Here is a 22,050-nt window from a genome sequence, read left to right as displayed (position 1 = left end):
TACAATGAAACACAGAGTAACAAGAATTGTCCTGTATCAGAGATCTTGTTTTGTTTTGTTCTGCAGGTAAATCTGATGGGAAGAGAGATTTCTGAGGAGAGCTACTGAGGAGGGAAAGTTTTTACAAAATACCAATCTAATGAGTCAATTAATTCAAGTGCTCACCCATACTGTCAGTACCAATGGTTACCATATAGAGTTTCTTTCGACATAGAGCATGTCATACTCTGAATCCCAATGAAACATACCGCTAGTGCTTTAAGACAACACTGGGGACCTGTATGTATCAACATAACAACTGTAATGTGTTAGATTTACTGCTGACAAGACTTTGTACTTATACAGATTCTCATCTTTGATACTTACAAAGTAATTCAAAGGAAAAAAAAGCAAATGACTCTCTCTGTTGAAATCAAGCCTGTGTATTAGCTTGTTATTCTTTTCTGTTTGTATTTTAATATATATTAATAAACTTTTCAAAATAATCATCAACAAGCTAAAAATGCATGCTGATGGTATTTTTATAGTAGAGTAAATTTTAACTTTCCTTCTTCCACTCCACAAAGTATCTTTGAAATGAAAATATCTATTTCTGACTGCAAACCACAAACAGGCATCTAGAAGCAATGCCAAGAGGTACCATAGCAACATCTGAAAAGGTACATCAACTACAAATATTGTTGTAGCATACAAAGAATTGTTGAGGACTGATTCAGTTATGATTCTATAATATTTTATATTCATTAATCCACACCATCATCCTCCATCTTCTACTGTTTTGTTTAGCAGAGTTTCAGTTTGGTATGCACATAAAATGGAATATATGCACATGAACTTTTTTAGCATATGGAATTTAACTTCTGGAAATAGGATACTGGATTAGATGGATCACTCGTTTGATCTTGTATGGCAATATCTACATTCCTAACTGTTGGGTATCATAGGGTAGCACAGACAGAATTACCAGACTATTTTTTTCAGGGAATCCCCTCATGAGAAAGTACATGGCTTTTAGCATGGTTACTGACCTCATTGCTCCTACATACCCTCGATAGTTCCTTTTATAAGATCTATAAAGCTAATTTGGAAATTAATTAACTACAATAATTATCGAATGCTAGAGAACAGTCACCCAAAATGACTTTGTAGTCTGCATTGTCGTTTTATCCACAGAGGAGAGGAAAAGATTGTTACTTGCTGATTTTTCCTACTGCAGACACACAAGAAATGAAACATGAGGCCCTGATTTTCTTTTTTTAGCATGGCGTTCATTTATCTTCAGTTTTTGAGAAAATTGGGATTTTACATATAACACCTCGAGGTCAATGTATGCAAATCCAGCTACAGCTTACCACAGAGAGGAGATAAATGACAATTCTTTGAACACAAGAGAGAAGGAAAACACATTGTGGTTTAGTCTAATGGGGCATCATACAATAACTATTGTATCTTTTGTTAAATAATGTTGTTAATTTTAGAACAGTCGAGAAATTCAAATTACTGAAAAAAGTACTGATGTCTTTGGATACCAAGCTGTAAAACCCCATTTGTCTTGCTCTGAGGAACCTTGGAAAAGAAATATAAATGGCTGTGATTACACTTTAGTGATGGTTCATCTACAGGCCTGGGTTATTGTTTCTCTGAAAAATGTATTAGTTATAAATTAAGCTTCATTGCAGACTATGAAGATGGGCAATGAAATCATCATTTTAAGCCTTTATGTTAATGATGACTACAAGCCAAAAAGAGATAAAGGGCATGTTAAAATGTGCTTTATGTAGTGTTAAATAAGTCTTTCATTAGGAGTTGTGTGTGTAAGGGTCAGTGAACAAATCAGGGGAAATATGCAACATTTGAGGTAAAATAGTGTTAAACATAATAAGCTAAGATATTGGATAAATAAAAAAACGACTGTTCAATGGTTTGCAAACAATTAGGACACAGCTTCATTTTGCATTGGTTTAACTTTTTTCCCCCAGTTGTTTAATATTTTAGACATGTCCTTTCATCAAATATGTCCTCTGCAGGCCATAATGACAAGACTTAATCTCTAAATACATTAAAAATGTTTGTTCTTAAATAACTGTACTCAGTATAGCTAGTGACAAGCTTGATTGGAATTTGTCAGTGAATTACTGGAAACAAACGTGTGCAATAAGAAGAAATTAAGCTTCAGAAAATTAAGGAATTATATGATGATGAATACAACAGCTATAATGGCAGCAATACTCCTACTTCAACAATGATTCATGATGCAACAAAACTGTAAGAAAAGCTGAGTGTCTGATATACAACCAATTTCACATATTATGCATTTGAGGAATGAACACATTATTTTCCACATGAATAAACTACACATGATGTTGTGTCAGATCCTACAGTTCTCACTCAGGGAAAATGACCCCTGACTTAAATGGGAATTCCCATTGACTTAAATACGAGTTTTGCCTGAGTAAGGACTGCAGGAATTGCCCTGGCATAGTTATAAAAATTTGCCTGCACCACAGAAGTATAACATAAAGAATAGTTTAGCTATTCTCTCAGTGCAATCTTGAAAGCATTTGAAAACTCTATTACCTTGCCTGTGACAAATCCAGGTCTTGAGTCATCAGCATACGCAAGCCTTCTTCATTAAAGAAGAGGTTGTTTCCTCCGGACAGGATACCGCATTTCCTAGATGGTTTTCCACCACTCACTAGCAAGAATCTATCAGACTCTAGCTGACCTGAGTGCACAGTACATATATTTTTAGGATTTACCCTGAAGCACTTTGGCTACAACAGTATTATTTCCAAAAGAAGTAAGCTATATAAATCATTAAGTGCAGAGTGAACAAATATTTGTACCAGAACTTTTTTGGCCCCTGCAACATGTTTCCTAGAAAACTGCTACAGAACAAAACTTACAAAAATATAAAAACATAACTCTGAAGCTTAAGGTTTTCGTCTCCATTCATTCAACGGAGGGTCTGATTGCTTTCCTATGCTTTTATTTAGATTACATACAAATATCCAACTACGTAAGGAAACAGCTCAGCATCACGTACCAAGTTGCAGTTAGCTGAGTTTGAAATAAATAGCTACAAACATCATGGGAGGAAGACTTATAGACCCTATTCTGTCCAAAATTAGTACTTTCTGTTACTTTTGTTTACAGAATAGCTGATACTTTATTTTTTGTTGTGGGAGTAGGGGATTTGAGGTATGCATGTGACATGAACTTCCTTCTCCTGCTTCTCTGTCCACCATGGCTCCTTAGTCTGCTGTGTTTGCTGGGCTGGAATCCTCATTCACCACGATTTGTGTGACAGAGGAAGGCAGCATACAAGACAGTGCAGTGACTTGGGCGAAAATGGAAGTAGTACAGGTAGTAATGGAGGGTTACAATGTATTGAAAGTGTTGCTTTGTGCCCCTCATTTCAGGGGTTGGAGTCTCCCATTTGGAAGTTTTGTGCCTCTCCTATCAGTTTCAGGAAGTTGAAGGGTATGGTCTGGTTTTCAAAGACTGAGGAACTTTGAAATACTTAGGACTTTATCTCAGATTCCTTGTGTGGCAGCACAATCTTCTGCCACTAGGCAAACTGTTCATTCCAGTCTCAATTATTCTATTTATCTGAGAGTACGAACTAAAAGTAAAATTACTTCAAAACCAGACAATATTCATTTAAATTATGTATTCACAACTTTCAGTGATTTAACTTAAGAGCTATTCCTTGCCAGAAATTCTGTATGCTCATTACTATGAAAAAATGAAGTGACTCTCTAGATGTAGAGTTTCAGAATGGCTGTTCTGGTGTAGAATGTATGTTGCTGTTGTCATAGGTTGGTAAACAGCAAAACGTGTCAAGATAAATACTGTAGGAATCATCAAATGATCACAAATATTGTTTAAGGCTCAAATCCTGATCACTTTACTCATGTGAACAGTGATACTGACATAAATGGGACTAACATGCATGAGGAAGGTCAACAGGATTTGGCTTTAAGGAGTCTGATCTCTTTTAACCATAGGTTCTATGAAGGATGGTAGCTAAAAATCATTATGATGAGTTCATATAAAAAAGAGATACCTTCAAAATCGTCCTTGAGAAAGTCTGAATTCTTGGTGCTTATTTTACAGGTTGGCCCAGAGTACCCCGGATCACAGATACACTTGGTTCCATTGATACAGCTGCCATGCCCATTACACATCTCCTCACACTGTGGGCCAATGTATACATTATCAATGGCCCAAGTCACTGGTTGGGACCCAGCTGGATAAAATCCCTGGTACCATCTGAATCTTACTGATCTGAAAAAGGTACAGGTCAAACAATAATTAGTTGCATATGAAAGTGCAAATTGCTTTTTGCTATTCTTATTAAATTTGTGCTAGAAATGGAAAGATATATCCACTACCTTTAATATCCAATACATCCTGCTACTCATTGAACACAGATATATGTACAGGAAAACAGAAGGGCTTGATTCACCAGTTATATTATTTTAAAAATTAGTTATGGATTTAAACCATCCCTCAGACCACCTATTTTTGGGGGTTAAGGGGCTGGACTTGGGTGGCTTTCCTTTGGCTTTAATTTACAGTCTCAGGGCCAGATTGTACCATCCTTGCTCATGTTACATGGTATCTTACTTCACAATTAACCTCATTGATTTCAATGAGACTGGTTATGGGATAAGGGTGGCACAATCTTGCCCTAAATAAGATGGAAAGGAGAAATGATATGACATGTCAACAGATAGTCAATTTGCCTTCATTCTATTTAATCCTAAAAAAAAATAATTCATGTTGCATGATGTTAATTTAAATGGTAAACTCCTTGGGGGTGTGGACCTGTCATATTTAATTTGTCTCCTAAGTGCTATGCACATCTGTGCTGCATATAAATAATACCAGACCAAGGGAAGGAGGGGAAACAAATTAAACAAGCAGAAAGCTGCTCTTGAGAGAATAATTTAAAATCACTCTCTGCCCCTTCCCTCAAAAATGAGAAAAACTTGAAAAGGAGAGAGAAAACAGAAACAGCATGATAAGGAAGAAGCATTTACCTGTGTTGTGGACTTTCTCTAATATATACCCTTCTAACTAATGTAAATTCAGCTGCTGAATCAGCTGCATAAGAGGTAGTACGTGTCTGGTGCACAGGTTCTTTGGCTTTTATTTGCCATTGAATAGCAGTTGTGAGGAATGATTCAGGGAATGGGAGATGGCTGGTTGATAGTGAAATTACCAACAACTGTTTCATAGAAAGGGACCCAATAAATTATTCCTCCTGTTTCAGTAAAATGAATTGACTTTATTGCTGCCAGTTATCCTCTGAGATACAATCACAAAGTCTCCAGAGAGTGTTCTAGACTAACTTTAAAAAAAATTTAAACTCCACCTGTTGTGCTCATCCCACCAACCCGAAAATTCAAAAAGGCCAGAAGTACTTCTTACTATGAATAAAGTGTGACATATATTTGAAACGGAAGGTGAAATTCTGGCCCTACTGAAGTCAATGGGAGTTTTGCCATTCACTGTGGTGGGGCCAGGATTTCACCCACAGTGTGCAGCTGCAACTGGCTATTCTTAGTTTGCTGCTAGAGGTGTCCATCTGCTGAGGTAGCACATTAATTTCTGATAGATGGAGCCTAATGTAAGAAATAAAAATGTCTTCAACCTGCTTTAATATTGGTTTAACCTCTAGAAAGCGCTGGTGGATGAGAGAATGTCTGTTTTTAGAATAAAACAGGTGGGTCAGTCATGGGAAGCTAGTCCTGGGCTTTAGGAAGGTTTCTGGATGCTGGCAGGTTGGGATTCTGCCTGGAGCAAATCCCATCTCCCCTCCTTGGTGACAGAAATTCACAACATGCACTACTCCCCATGAAATCCATTTTCTTGCTGCTGTTTTCTGACCCAACTATTTGAGGTGGCATGCATGCCTACTGGATTGGGAAAGGGACTGGCAGGAAACTGAACTGGACATCAGACCAAGAAAAGGAGGGGTCAGGTGGAATCCATTTGGCACGTTTGGCACGTTTGTGGGAGGGTAAATGGCCTGGGAATGTGTATGTTCAGATCTCTGGTTGGAAGGAAGGGATCAGAGCTTGGGAAAAGGGTCAGGCAACTCTGGGAGGGGTAAGAGTAGTGGGACAGATGAGCTAGTGAGGACTTTTCTGTGCTTCATATGTTAGTCATAAAACCAGAATGCTTATGTTTAAATTTAAATATTTTGTTTAGTTATTAAACATCAATGTTTTTACAAATCAATTCTAATTTATTATATAGGATAGGACTCTCCTAATTCCAGCGCCACAATGAGATCATTTGTTCAATGGGAAGGCCATAACCCACAACAGATCCATAAATCTCGCCTGCAGTTATACAGTTTATTTTCATTCATAAACAGGTCACAATTTAATTCGTTGTGGGAACTGAGAGGCTTTCCTTTTGATAAACTGGGTTGAGAATAAGTTGGAGGTTTCTCTGACAAAGGAGAAAGGAGTCAAAGGAGACCACACTGTTTTACATTTAAAATAATATGTATTAAACATCTATGAACAGAAAAAGATGATTACTAACCTTTTGTAACTATTGTTATTCAAGATGTGTTTCTCATGTCCATTCCAAGTAGGTGTGCATGTGCCATGTGCACAGTCACCAGAAGGTCTGTCCCCTAGTGGTATCCGTAGGGTCAGATATGGGGCCCCCTGGAGTTGTGCCTTCATGGCACCCTATATAGGGCCCTGCCAACCTCCTGCCTCCTTACTTCCTTCTTGTCAGCAGAGTCTGACAGGGGGTAGGAATGGATATGAGCAACACATCTCGAAGAATAACAGATACAGAAGATTAGTAACCGTCTTTTCTTCTTCGAGTGATCGCTCATGTCAATTCCAAGTAGGTGACTCCCAAGCAGCCCTGTAGGAGGAGGGATTGGAGTTCAATTCACTGTGGATTGTAGCACCCTTCTACCAACAGCTGCATTGTCTCTGACTTCCTGAGTAATGGTGTAGTGTCATGAAGATGTGGATGGATGACCATATTGCAGATGTCCTGGATCGGGACCTGAGCTAGGAATGCTGCTGAGGATGCCTGTGCCCTTGTAGAGTGAGCTGGCAGTGCTTGAGCTGGTATCTTCACCAAATCATATCAGGCACTGATGCACAACATGATCCATGAAGAAATTCTTTGAGATGAAACCAGAAGGCCATTCATCCTGTCTGCCACCACTATGAAGAGTTGAGTCGTTTTCCTAAATGGTTTAGTCCTTTCGATATAGAAGGCCAAAGACTGTCTAACATCCAGTGAATGAAGTCTCTGCTCTTGGTTATAGCATTAGGTTAAGATTCCATTGGGGAATTGGCTGACTCATCTAAGGGTATAACCTGTTGAGACCCTTGAGGAAACACCCCACTGTGTGACTGGCAAAGATTGAGCGGCCTGCCGCCCAAAGATGAAAGGACGAGATTACAGCCAAGTGGACCTTAATTGATGATACCAAAAGCCTCTGATACTTGAGATGGAACAGGTAGTCCAAGATAAGGGGTATGGATGATAGTTTGGGTGGAGTACCTTTCTGCGTGGACCAGATGGAGAATCTTTTCCATTTGGCCAGGTAGGTGGTCCTGGTGGAAGGTTCCTTGCTGCCAAGGAGGACCTCTCTGACTTGTTCCAAACATTCCAGCTCCAGAGGGTTCAGCTAGGAAGCTTCTATGCTGTGAGGTGTAGAGATTTTAGGTTGGGTGGGGTGTAGCCAGGATGTGTGGCCTCCCTCAGAGATTAACATCGAGGGAGAGCCAAACCCGCCCTGGGGGTTGGCACACAGGACTATAGCACCTGACCGGAAGCAGGTACGTGGGGCTAGGCCTATAAAACTCAGACCTGCCCGCTCAGTCAGAGGCCAATGGCCGAGGGAGAAGGACACCTCTCCCTTGGTGCTTGAGCGTATGGCCGCACCTGCCTGCTATCCGGAGGAAAGGCTGCTGGATCTACTCACAAGGTGGGGCCCTGAGGACCTGGAGGGGCTCCCTGAACTGGATGAGCTGAAGGGGACCCCCTGGATCCTACAACCCGGAGGAGAGGCTCCAGAGCTGCCTACTGCCTGGGACCCTAAGGACCTAGAAGAGCTACCTGAGCTGCCAACCCCTAGTGAGCCAGAAGGGACACACAGACCCTGGGACCTAGAGGAACTGCCCTCTGCAGAGGACCCCAAACAGTTCCTGGACTTGCTGTCAAGCGACGAGGAAGCGGGGTACGGCTCAGGAGACCAGGCACTCTAGGGAATGGGTGGGAGGAAGAAGCCCAGGGAAGCCGGCTACAGTCTGGCTGAACTTGCACTCGCTCTGAGTCAGTGTGTTTCGGCTGGAGCCCCACGGACAGGGCCCTGGGTTGGGACGCAGTGGAGACGGGTGGGCCTGTGTCCCCCTCCCATTCCTACCCCAACCTAGGGCGTGAACACCCATTGAGGGCCAGAGCCTGTCCCTTGCTGCCTGCCACGTCTTGCCAAAGGGCTGGGTGTGGACTAGCGGGTTGTCCTGACAAGGGCTAGAGACTGCTGCCCTTCTGCTCTGCCCTGCCTAAGGGACAGTGCCTGGGCTCAGGACCCAAGACCTTTGGTCCTGGGAAGAGCTATCAACCCACATGTGGAGAACTAATATATTTAACCTAGCTGTAATCACGTCATAGCTAGACTGCAACAAGTCCTTTGATGGGTCTCCCCTAGTCACTTAAGGCAGATGGTATGGGGATTGCTCCTGGGCATGGGCTTTTTACAAGCCTGGCACTGTTTAAAGTCAGGGGATCAAGGCATGCCTCATCACTAGGAAGGCAGAATCCTGACCCCGATAAGCGGGGTCTTATTTAAGAATACTAATAAAACTATACTATAAAAACTACAATTAATTTAGACTATTAACTATTTACAGGTACTATCTAGAGAAGAAAACCGCTAAAGAAAAGTGCTTGCAAAGCAAGATCGAATGAACGTTCCAGCAACCGTCACAGGAAGAAAGAAGGAACTGCGGAGGCGGGGGGTCAGCAGGGCCCTCTAGAGAGTGCCATGAAGGTGCAACTCCAGGGAGTTTCAGAGCTGACCCTACAGATACCAGTAGGGGAAAAAATCTTCCGGCGCCTGTGCACACAGCATGCAAACATCTATTTGGAATCAACATGCGCAAGCACTCTTTCTTTGTTAGATATGTATGACTATTTCACTTTTCCTGAAAACTACAATGGGAACTACAAGGTCATTGCTTACCTGATTGTAAAGTTTAGTTTCACTATAGTCTGTGTTTTCTGAGGAAATGCTTGTTTCAAACTTTATGCAAGAATGATCTTGGTGAATTACAGTAGACCTCCCTTTGCCCTAGAAATCCACAGTAGGAGCATTTTAGAAAGCCCGGCACTTAAAAAGACCTAGGCCATTTAACACTGACTTCACTATGCAGGCTCCTTTTATCTGTAGCAATGTTCCCAGTAGAAGTGAATCACAAATACCTTAGTAAGCTTTAAAATAGAATCAGATGTGTAGATGAATAAGAAAAGTATCTGCAGGTATACTACAGTAACTAGGCTATAATTCCAGGGATTATTGATCTTCATGTTTCCAGGCATAAACTGACAACTAACTGGGAGCAAAAGGACACTTCCTTTACGGGTGCAGTAATGTATAATTAGTTGTATTATTGAGCATTTGCATACTCCTGTGAAGTATCCAAGCATTAGCCACTGTTCAAGACAAGATATGGGACTCAGTCGATTATCTGGACTATTCTGGTATGGCAATTATTATGAACTGATGTGTTACTCGATGAATACACTGGATGGTGGGTGAACTGAGGTTGTAAGGTCCCTATCCCCTGGCACGAGCTATGTGGATTGATGGTTTGTGCACAGGAGACAGAGTAGGCTTCACAAGGATGCTACTTTCCTCACCCCACATTGCACAGGTGGGCAGAGAATGGCAGGTAGCAGCTATAGTGAAAGCTTTGCTTCCCCTGCAACACACCAGCCATGAGATCTGAAGCAGCATAGTAGGAGAAGTAATCTGCACCAGATGAAGAGCTGGCACAGTTTATGTTCCCCTTGGAGAAAAAGGTGAGCTAGGGAAAGAACCGTGACTCAGGGTGAGACATAATGTTTCCATTTCCTAGAAGATGGTTACTATTTCAATAAAACAAATTCAAATATAGAAAAAATCTTAGTAGAGCAAGAAGCCAGACACTTACCCACACAGGTGCAGTTTTCCAAAGTGGATGACCTCTCTTCTCCAGCCCTGAGCTGTACCAGCATAGTAAGTGCTGCTTAGATGATGCTCAGTGGAGCATAAGGAGCTGAGATAGCTGCTACTACTGTAGCACAGTGGAAGAAGCAGGTGCCAGGTTGCCCCTAGATCTCGTGAGAATTCAAGTTTCACTGGGTCTGCAGATGAGCTATCCGTGGTGCATCCAATATTGATCTGGAGCAGAAAAAATAAAATCACAAAAATTACATAGGGCCAAATGTGGCATTTAGCTACTGACCCACATTTTGTGTGGTACAGGGCTTCATTGCCCCTGCAGGAGCTCAGGGAAGGATTGCATCTCAGGGAGACATTATCCTTCCTAGCCTGCCCAGGGTGCTGGGGCACTTTGCAGGCTGTACAATGTTTTAAGATACCGTAGCTTGCTCCTTCTCTTGATACTTTTATGTGTGTGTGTGAGAGAGTAACAGGGCTGTGGTCCCAACTCCTCAGGGCAGTAATTGCCTCTGAACCTCCTCAAAAGACTGCAGTTGTATGTGGCCCTTGTGTGGGGTGTACAAAAGGTGAAAGCTTCTTGTGCACTCGCCTACCATCCAATTATCTGAAGGCATGTCACCGTCCAGGCTATATTAATAAAATTCAACTGTTAATACGAATAAAAAATTAATTAGATGCATTAAATATTTCTATAAGGGCGAAAACACATTTCTAAGTAATCAAAAGCAGAAAGCAATAGACCTCCTGCCCCTAGCACTATGTCTATTGTAATTGCAACATCTCTGGCAGTACTCAGAGAACACCCTAAACACAATGACAGAGAAATATGAATTTAAAAAAAATAGAAATGATAATAAAATAAACAAAATATGCAAACATTCATTGTTCATTAAATTATCCTTAACCTGATTGTGGTTCTCTTTGCTGTCATACTCCCAAGACAATAGACTTATACTATAGGAATTATCCTTAAAGGCATGTACTATATCATTCCAGTTTTTTGTTCAGAATTGGTATTCTCTTTTTTGCTTACATAAAACAGTGGGGCCTACGAGGAAGTGTCCAAAACACCTATGGCTAGAGTAGGGTTTGGATTTGAGGCCAAACTAGAAATGTAGTTTGAGTCTGGCAGTGCCAGAATCTCTCATGCTGTTCTTGTGAGATCCCTGACATAGTGAACAGTACAAATCTTACATAATCAGCAGTACTACTAATATCCTGAAAATTTTTATTTTATAGTTTTGTGAAGCAGCTGAAATCTTAAAGGCTTGTCTATATAGGAACACTCAGGAAAATTAATCTGAATTAACTAAAGGTGTGACTTTAAAGTGGATTAGTTCAATTGCATTAAACTCTTCTGTGGATGCTCGCATTCAGAATTAAAGTGGCCTTAATATGGTTTATCTTAAGTCACATTTTGGGAGTGAATTTTAATTCAGATTAATCTTCTTAAGTGTCCCTGTGTAGACAAGCCCTAAAACATATTTGGCATGCCTCTAATGTAAAATAATCTGATTTCCTCCCTGCAACACGTTTGTATAAAAATATGCTTGCAGTTTAAAACCTTTTATGCCATGGTGACAGTTATAAAGACATAATAGACTGGATGCAACCAGGATTGTTAATACACTTGTACGATGAGAAGGCCCTAAGAATAAAATATATTGTGCTGTATTTACCATATTGTAAGTAAAAACTCACATTACAAACAAAATACTAAGCACAGATGAAAACCATTTAAAAGCTTTGATTCCACATATCTTTTTAGTGATAGTAGTTTTATTTCTAATGTACTGATCCTTAACTTACAACAAATTATTTCTGAAAGCCAGTGACATACAGCACTATGTATAAATGTTGAAAGCACACTCTACATAAAGCTTCCCTTATTGCTCCACAGTGCACATGAGACTTGTCGACCTACTATAACTACAGACTCCATCCATCTGGAAATTAAGAGAGATGCTTGACCAGATCTAGTTCTCGGACTCTTGAGAGAGAGCCTGAAACTCCACTGCATTATGTATAATAGCTTCATTTACACGAATATCCTCAAAAATCTTAGATGAAGGCATTTAACTTTTTTCATACAATGCCTATACCAGGTACAAAAATATGCATGTAGGTCTTTTGGAGGTTAGATTTCTGAAGACTTAGCATTATCTTAATGGGAACTCCTTTTATTGTTGTACAGGCTTTTAATCCATTTTTGAAAACAGAAAACAATTTGTGTTCTATATTTTATTAATTAGTTGCACGACAAATTGAAATGTGCATTAGTATACAGCCAAATCTAATTTTCTTAGAATACTCTAATTATCATTTCAGCAACAGCTTATAAGCCAAAATAATTTGTTGTTTAATGCTGAAATGCGCTATGACTTTGCTAAATGCTATATACATACTAAATATACATAGAAGTTTTTTTATAGTATCTTAAATACAATGTTAGGACCCAATCTCACGAAACACATATTACTGGGCATAATGGTTACTCCCAGGAGTAGCCCCATTGACTTTATGGAAGGAAGTATTAGTTTAGCAGCAAAAACTGGCTCCTTTCTAGCTACCTACATGCCTGTGAGGACACCATTTCTGTGACAGAGTTTCAATAAACCTTTCCAAATCACTACTTTTTAAACAACACAATTTCAGTATATGGTTATTTAGGGCAAGATCATTGCTTGCCCTATACTGCTGTGCCTTGGCTCCACTCCTTAAATGCTACAGCCAGTGCAACTAAGCCAGTGTGGAGAAGAAAATAAATTGTTACTGGTTTAGACTAAAGTCTATACCCTATTCCCTGCCAAGTCTGCTTGTGGAGGCAGTGCAGCTACAAAATTAATCAGAGCAAATGTTAAAGTTACAATCTATTTTCATTTTATTTTGATATTCATTTTCTTATGCTCAGAGTTTGTCTGTCAGTGGACAAGGACAAGAACATTAATACTATTCAGCATAAATATATGCATAAAAAGATATACTGGAATTAGAAAATGTACAGAAAAGGGCTACTAAAATGCTTAGGGATATGGAAAAGCTTCCATATGAGGAGAGATTAATAAGACCGGGACTTTTCAGCTTGCAGGAGAGATGACTAAGGGGGGATATGATAGAGGTCTATAAAATCATGACTGGTGTGGAGAGAGTAAATAAGGAAGTGTTATTTACTTCCTCTTATAGGAGTCACCAAATTAAATTAATAAGCAGCAGTTTTAAAACAGACAAAAAGAAGTATTTCTTCACACAACACACAGTAAACCTGTGGAACTCCTTGCTGGGGATGTTGTGAAGGCAAAGACTATAACGGGGCTCAAAAAAGAACTAGATAAGTTCATGGAGGACAGGTCCATCAATGGCTATTAGCCACAATAGGTGGGATTGCTGTTTGCTAGAGGCTGGGAATGGCTGACGGGGTGGATCACTTGATGATTACTTGTTCTATTCATTTCCTCTGAGGCATCTGGCATTGGTCACTGTTGGAAGACAGGATACTGGGCTAGATGGAACATTGGTCTGACCCAGTATTTCCGTTCTTATGTTATATATGTAGAAGCAGTTAAAAAGAATTGCAAGAAAACAGGAAAAATTGGAGAGATAAATTTTCCATAATTGTATGATAATAACCTGCGAGCCACACTCACAAGAATGGCTAACAGCTGTTAAACTATATAAAACAGTTTACAATTATGGGAAACTATATAGATCTCTATACTTGGGCAAACACCAAAGAGGAAAGAAAATACCAAAATGAGATCAAGAAAGATTAAAACTCCTCATGTAAGAAAACAGGAAGGTTACATTTTGGGGATAAGTACCTCAAATTGGATTATGGTGTTCTCATTCACATTCAAATCCCTTGTTGTAATGGAATGTTCTCCAACTTCATTTGAAACAAAAACCATAGCAGAATCTTCCTCCCTACCACAAAAAGAAAAGGGGTATTTTAGGTCTAGTTTATTTGATGGCCATTTATTTCCAGTGTATTGCAGAGAGGTGGATTCTTTAATACGTACGGTGCTCCCTTTGATGAATATGGACAATAAAGCCCAATATTACCACCAGGATAGAAAAGCCAGTTATCTTCTTTAGGTCCAAAGTCAAATGTATCCAGAAGTATAACAGGATTCTTTAGGTTGTTTCCATCAATAATAAAGTCATCTATAATCCAGATTTCTTCTTTCTTGCCTAAGAAGAAAGGGAGAATATATTGAGTTAACTGTTAGAGAAGATAGCAGGAACAAATAAATATGGGCCAGAGTGTAAAAGTGTCACTGCACTGGTGAACAGCTACTTTCATGAGTAGTCTGTCCCACTGACTTCACTGGCACCATATACATGATAAACTACTCATCAGGGTGCTTCAGGGCACCACAATCTGGCCCTTTCTGCCCTAAGCATAGAATATTCTTCCAAAATAAGAAACATGCACAAAAATAATGACCAACTGAAGTGTGAAAAACTGTTTTGCAAGTATCTTTCAATAAAGTCACAGTTACTTTGCAAAGTCTAGCATCACTGTCTTCAGTAAGTTGTAATAAAACATCCATTGAGATAATTGTCCAAAAAGTCAAACCTGATGATTTAACTGTATAATTTGTGGATGGGTCACAAGTGACTTGAATTGAATAATCTCCCTTGTCCAACTAAGAGCTCTTCAGTTCTAGTGTGATAAACACATATCTGAGAGAAAGAAACCTTTGGTGGCATTCTCCAGACTCCCAAATAGGCGGTAGATTTTAGGTGTGTCACGTTGGTTATGATTAATAGATTTTTAGATTCCAAGACTAGAAGATATCATTGTGATCATCTAGTCTGACCTCCTGTACAACACAGACCAGAGAACTTCCCCAAAACTATTCTTAGAGCATTTTTTTTTTTACAAAAAATATCCAATATTGATTTAAAATTTGTCAGTGGTGGAAAATCCACCACAACCTTTGGTAAATTGTTCCACTGGTTAATTACTCTCACCATTAAAAATGTATGCCTTATTTCCAGTCTAAATTTGTCTAGCTTTAATTTTCAGCCACTGGATTGTGTCATACCTTTCTCTGATAGATTGAAGAGCCCATTATTAAATATTTGTTCCCCATGCACGTACTTATAGACTATAATCAAGTCACCTCTTAACCTTCTCTTTGTTAAGCTAAATAGATTGAGCTCCTTGACAATGTTGTTATAAGGCATGTTTTCTAATCTAATAGTTCTTTTCTTTTCTTTTCTTTTCTTTTCTTTTCTTTTCTTAACCCCCTCCAATTTATCAGCATCCTTCTTGAACCATGGACAGCACAACTGAACACAGTATTCCAGCATCAGTTACAGTGGGAAATACAGAGGACAAATAACATCTCTACTCCAACTTGGGATTCTCCTGTTTATGCATCTAAGGATCTCATTAGCCTTATAGCCATAGTGTTGCACTCGGAGCTAATGTTCAACTGATTATCCACCATGACCCCCAAATCTTTTTCAGAGTCACTGCTTCCCAGGAAAGAATTCCCCATCCTGTAAGTGTGGCCTACATTCTCTGTTACTTGTTGTATACATTTCATGCTTTTGAGCTGGGGAGGATAGCTCTTCTGTATAACTGCCTTTCTAGATGATCCACAAAATGACCTTGATGTTGATCAAGAGGAGGCTGCAGGGCCTTCTTTCTAGGATGTTTCCTATTTAAGGATACCATCTGAAAGGGAGGATGTAGTTAAACATTTGCAGGAAGTCCATCAGAAAAATGAACTGGGGGAGGATTATTAGGACTGGGTCTGAATTGGCTTTTAGATAGTTAAATCAACCAATGGTGAGCTAACTTGCCTGAAAAGTTATCGCTATATACATACACCCAAAAATTAAATAACAACAAAAAGCCAAGTATACAAACAAGAAACCAAACCACTTGAGATAAAACAAATATTGTTGTATTGTGTTCAAATTATCACTGGAATTTTTCAATGCTGTTGATGTCAACATCATGCTATAAAATCTTTGTGGGGGTCACAGGTATTTCTTCTTCATTAGACGTACATCCTGAACTCAGTAGGAACAGACAACGTCCCTTTGGATTTCTATATTGCTTTGAAGCTTACCTTTCCACTTTAACTAGCAGATTAAGCACTAAGTATATTTTTGTCTGCTTTTAATGCCTTCTTGATTCTAGGGCATATTGGACCTGATTCTCATTTACACTAATGACCCCATCTACACAGTCAGAGCAGTATAAAGGGTGCTTAGTGTAAATGACAATCAGGCCCATTAAGAGTAATGAGACAGACTTTAGCAAATTTAATTTTATAGATTACATTTCTAAACTCTCTCTAAGGACCAAATCCTGCTCATTTTATGCAAGTAGTCCCAGTGATATTAAATTATGTACTTTTATTTTAAAACATCCCCCAGTACTATGAAAACAGCATGCATAAAGAGTGCAAATGTAATGGTATTGTAACATCTAGCAAATCAAGTCCAAAAAACTTGAAATTTGAGCATTAAACATCCTGTACATAATTACAACAGAACACTGTACAAGATTCAGAGTCCTGATTATTATTTAGCCAAAGTAAACAACTTCAGAAACAAAATTATGTAAGTATGTAGTTGGAGTAACATGTGTTTATCATCATTACCATTGTTGTAAGGTTGCCATAGCCTGAAACGCGTGGAATTGGTTTGCGCAGTGTATGGTAGTGGAACATTAATGAAGAGAACATCAGTAGTTTGAGTAAAGTAAAACTCATCTATCAGATGCCAAGTGATGCCACCGTTGATGGAGTATTGTAGCAGAATGGAATGAGACCTGTCTGGGGTACCTACAACAATGTGGATACATTTAAGTTCATTATAATCTGATTTTCAAGCAACACTACTTTATAAACATATATGCATATTTAAATGTAATTAGGCTACTCTTACTTTTTATTACAGATTTTTACGCTATGCATCACTGGTTTTTTTTATAACAACTTTAACTGTTAGCAAACAATACACATACTGAACATCTTCCTAAGCATTCACCTGGATGGAACTCTGGAAAATGCTACCGATGTAAGGGTTAAATATTCATGGACATTAATGATATACTTCATTACAGTTAATTTACTTAGACCCAACGCAATCTCAGCATTATCACTTTTTATTTCAGCTCAAACCATTTCCTTCCCCACAAAACAACAACCATTTTTAAAAAATCAATATTTGTTTTCTTATTGGCTCATAGTATCACATATTATTATTATTCATCATCATCCTCATCTATGTTACAGTAGCATCCACAACATCTACACATATAGAGCAGAGTCCTCGTCCTCAAGAATTTGCAGTCCATGACTCTAATACTACAAGCACTTATGTGAGCAACTTTATTCATGTGAGTTGTTTTATTGATTGAATGATCTGTAGATGTTTACTTATAAGTTTTCATGAAAAAATAATGCTTTGCATCTTCAATCTAGGCCAGGAATTCTGTGGCTGAACTAACAGACTACCAGACCTGAGCCTTAAACACAAGACCATCCTTCTTTCTTAAGAACATAAGAATGACCATAATGGGTCAGACCAAGTATCCTGTCTTCTGTCTTCTTACAGTGGACAGTGCCAGATGCTCAGAGGTAGTGAACAGACCTGGGCAATTTATCGAGTGATCCACCCCATCTCTTCTAGTCCCAGCTTCTGGCAGTCAGAGGTTTAGGGATACCCACAGCATGGTGTTGCTTACACGATCATCTTGGCTAATAGCCATTGATGGACCTGTTCTTCCAATTGGAACTTATCCAATTCTTTTTTGAACCCAGTTATATTTTTGGCTTGCACAACATCCCCAGGCAACCAGTTCCACAGGCTGACTGTGTGTTGTACAAAGAAGTACTTTCTTATGTTCGTTTGAAACCTGCTGCCTGTTAATTTCATCGGGTGACCCCTAGTGCCTGTGTTACGTTAAGGGGTAAATAATACTTCCCTATTCACTTTCTCCACATCGTTCATTATTTTATAGATCTCTGTCATTTCTCTCCTCAGTCATCTATTTTCCAAGCTGAAGAGTTCCAATCTTTTTAATCTTTCCTTGCATGGAGCAGTTATATATCCCTAATAATTTTGTTGCTCTTCTCTGTACTTTTTTCCAATTTCAATTTTTTGAGATGGGGAGACTAGAACTGCATGCAGTATACAAGGTGTGGGCCTACCCAGGATTTATGTTGCTGTATTATGATATATTCTCTGTCTTATTATCTAGACCTTTCCTTATGGTTCCTAACATTGTGTTAACTTTTTTGACTGCCACTGCACATTGAGTGGATGTTGTCAGAGAAGTATCCAGGATGACTCCAAGCTCCCTTTCTTGACCAGTAACAACTAATTTACACCCCATCCTTTTGTATGTATAGTTGGGATTATGTTTTACAATATGCATTACTTTGCATTTATCAACACTGAATTTCATCTGCCATTTTCTTGCTCTGTCAGCCAGTTTTGTGAGATCGTTCCGTAACTCTTCACAGTCTGCTTTGGACTTACCTATCTTATATACTTTTGAATCTTCTGCAGACTATGCCACCTCACTGTTTACCCCCTTTTCTAGATGGTTTATGAATAGTACAGATTGTTGGGGGATCCCGCTATTTACCTGTCACGACAGTGCAAGCCGATAATTTATTCCTACCCTTTATTTACTATATTTTAATCAGTTATTGATCTATGAGAGAACCTTCCCTCTTATCCCATGACTCCTTACTTTGCTTAAGAGCCTTTGGTAAGGGACCTTGTCAAAGGCTTTCTGAAAGAGCAAGTACATTATATCCACTGGATCACCCTTGTCCACATATTTGTTGATCCCCCTCAAAGAATTCTAATAGATTGATGATACATGATTTTCATGTTGACTTTTCCCCAGCATATCATGTTAATTTATGTGTCTGACAATTCCGTTCTTTACTATAGTTTCAACCAATTTGCCTGGTACTGAAGTTAGGCTTAACAGCTTGAACTTGCCAGGATCGTCTCTGGAGCCCTTTTTAAAAGTTGGCGTCACATTAGATATCAGAAGTCATCTGGCACAGATGTTACATACCATTATAGGTTATAGACCACAGATAATTCTGCAGTTTCATATTTGAGTTCCTTCAAAACTCTTGGGTGAATACCATCTGGTCTGGGGACTAATTACTGTTTAATTTATCAGTTTCTTCCCAAACCTGCTCTATTGACAAACTGGGACAATTCCTCAGATCTGTCACCTAAAAACAATGGTTCAAATGTGGGAATCTCCCTCTCATCCTTTGCAATGAAGACTGATGCAAAGAATTAATTTAGCTTCTCTGCAAAGGCCTTGTCTACCTTGTGTGCTCCTTTGGCACCTCGATCATCCAGTGGCCCCACTGATTGTGTGGCAGGCTTCCTGCTTCTGATGTGCTTACAAAAATTTTTGCTGTTAGTTCCTGAATCTTTTGCTAGTTGCTCTTCAAATCCTTTTTTGGTCTGTCTAATCATACTTTTACACTTGAGTTGCCAGACTTTATGTTTCTTTTTACTTTCCTCACTAGGATTTGACTGCCAATTTTAAAATAATTTTTTTTTTGTCTCTAACTGCCTCTTTTACTCTGTTGTTTAGCCATGGTGGTGGTGTGTTTGGTCCTCTCACTGTGTTTTTTTGGGGGAGGGGATAAGACACATAGGTGTAGTTTGACTTCTATATTTGGAGGATAGCTCCAGCCAGGCCAGTGGGGCTGCGCATGGGGGGCAAATTTCGCACTTGTTTGAGGTTTGTAGGGCTGGGCTTGCCGTGGGGTCACCATTGGCCAGTGTTCTGGGGCTGGGTGCTTGCCCTGGTGTTTGTTTAGGTCTTGCACAGAGGTCCGGGGGGGATTTAACCAAAGACATGGGGTGGCTTATATGCAGGAGGCCCCATCCCCCCAGCTAGGGAGAGGACTTTGAAAGCCATGGCTGGAAACCACCCAACCCCCAGGTGCTCAGGACAGGGCCGGGCTTTCCCACTCCCACGCATGGGTTCCCTGTTGACTCCCTGTGTACTGCAGAGCAGAACTGAAGAGGAGATCATTGTGCTGAGGAATGGGTGGTGTATAGGTAGCAGGGGCGTAGCGTGAGAGTTAGGACTGATGAGGGGCCAGGAAAAAGCTATCTGGATCCACCAGCCATTGCCTGCTGTAGGTTGGCCAGGGAAGTCTCAAATGCTGTTCATCTATACTGCAGCCTACTGAGTGGTTTGGGTACTAAGCTCAGCTATTCAATCATGGAGTGAGGGATGGAGTTTGCCATCACATTTCAGCAACATCCTTAAAACTCTCCTGATGCTCAGCAGTGTCTGTTTTAAATAGAGACACATGTAGCACCGTGTCACATTGAGTGGTGGCGGCAGCCCCACTGGGGAAGCAGAGACAGCAGGGGTGCCAATGCATTAACTTTACCATATAGTTACACATATTGTCCTGTTACACACGTGCCCAAGTGTTTGCAGGGTCTGGGCCCTGGAATGTAAGTACGGTGGGGCAGGGAATGTTTCTCTAAGAAGTGTTTTTACAAGCCTAGTGCAGTGAGGCTGGGATCACTGATTGGATCTCTCAGCTACTATTGCAATATAAAGAACTATTTTAGATTAACTTGCCCCTCTGGTTTTTTTTTTTACAGGGCGACTCCCACTGCAGCTGCGTTTGCAAACCTGCTTTTGCTTCTCGCCTCCTCTCTCCCTCCTATCTTCTCCTTTCTCCATTTCCTGTCACCCCTCACCCCTTTGTTTAGCAAGGCTCAGCAACCAGCATGTGAAATCTCCACAATTGGTTATCAATCCCCTAAATCATACAGTATAGGGACCATTTTATTAATTAATCAATTGCTAAAAATATTTCAAATATTTTTGACCTATGAAATTCCAAAAATCTTTAAATTATAATGTTTCTTTTATGCCTATAGAGAGTACTCTAAAATGGCAATTTTCTGGGCAGCACAAGTCTCTGGGTTGAGACTGTGTATGACATAAGCTAGAGCTTGGATTTCATTTTAAGGCTGAGTTATAAACCCCTGGATAATGGAAGTAGGAACAGAAGGAGTGATAGTTTAACAAGAGTAAAGATAACAGCATGACTAGAATTAGTTTGATGTTTCTTCTTAATGAGAATCAGTATGGTGAACCTATCTGGTATTGAGGTAAGCATGATACAAAATCCCATAGAAATTTCAATATTATTTAGCATTAACTAATGGCCATTTAAATTAATTTTGCAAATTTAAACCCACATATTTCTCTGTAGTGATATAATATATGAGCAAAGCTACTGAAAAGACAACAAATAAAGAGGAAACCTACCTTTTGCTAAAAATTTAAATGAAAACTGGATGTATATAGTATTTGTACAATCTAGATCTCTTGAAACAAGCATTCTCAGTCCTTCCTGTAAATATAGAACGTAGACAGAAAATTACTATTTCCCATATATTACATTCACGTTTCTGTAATTCAGTCTTGCTAAATAGTTCCAAATAAGTACTCTAAAGGCTTATTTAAAAATCCAGTAACAGAACTGAAATAGAAAACTATTTTTTCCAGAATTCAGACATATATACTTTTTATAGAAATACCTAACGCCTGACAGTAACGCCTGCTTTATGTAATCTGCATTATTATAGCTGGTTTATGAGTATTCTTGAACTTTTTTTTCTAGTAGCATCTTTTAATATGATCTTTAAATAATAATCACTTTAAATAATCACTTTAAACAACACTATGTGAGAAAAATAACATAGGATGGATAATTATGATCCTAATATTTAAAAAAAACCCTTGAAATTACTATGCTATATTTTATTGTGAGAGGTAGGGTAAGAGA

The 22,050-nt window shown here is 39.4% G+C and overlaps 1 protein-coding gene across 1 annotated transcript in view; it reads right to left on the bottom strand.

Annotated features, from left to right (window-relative positions):
- The window catches only part of RELN (reelin), a 434,942-nt gene that overhangs the window by 52,137 nt on the left and 360,755 nt on the right, over positions 1-22,050 (bottom strand). Inside the window, exons 37-43 of the mRNA XM_067564502.1 lie at positions 21,531-21,615; positions 16,843-17,025; positions 14,236-14,407; positions 14,038-14,140; positions 10,209-10,438; positions 4,070-4,290; positions 2,578-2,725 (exon numbers count right to left, since the gene is read on the bottom strand). Coding sequence (XP_067420603.1) covers positions 2,578-2,725; positions 4,070-4,290; positions 10,209-10,438; positions 14,038-14,140; positions 14,236-14,407; positions 16,843-17,025; positions 21,531-21,615 — 1,142 coding nt within the window. The remainder of the gene's footprint in view (positions 1-2,577; positions 2,726-4,069; positions 4,291-10,208; positions 10,439-14,037; positions 14,141-14,235; positions 14,408-16,842; positions 17,026-21,530; positions 21,616-22,050) is intronic.

The sequence above is a fragment of the Emydura macquarii genome, unplaced genomic scaffold (genome assembly GCF_026122565.2).
Source record: "Emydura macquarii macquarii isolate MOO-44397 ecotype Brisbane River unplaced genomic scaffold, CSIRO-AGI_Emac_v2 contig_2636, whole genome shotgun sequence".
NCBI lineage: Eukaryota > Metazoa > Chordata > Testudines > Chelidae > Emydura > Emydura macquarii.
This window is presented reverse-complemented; position numbering and strand designations above follow the sequence as displayed.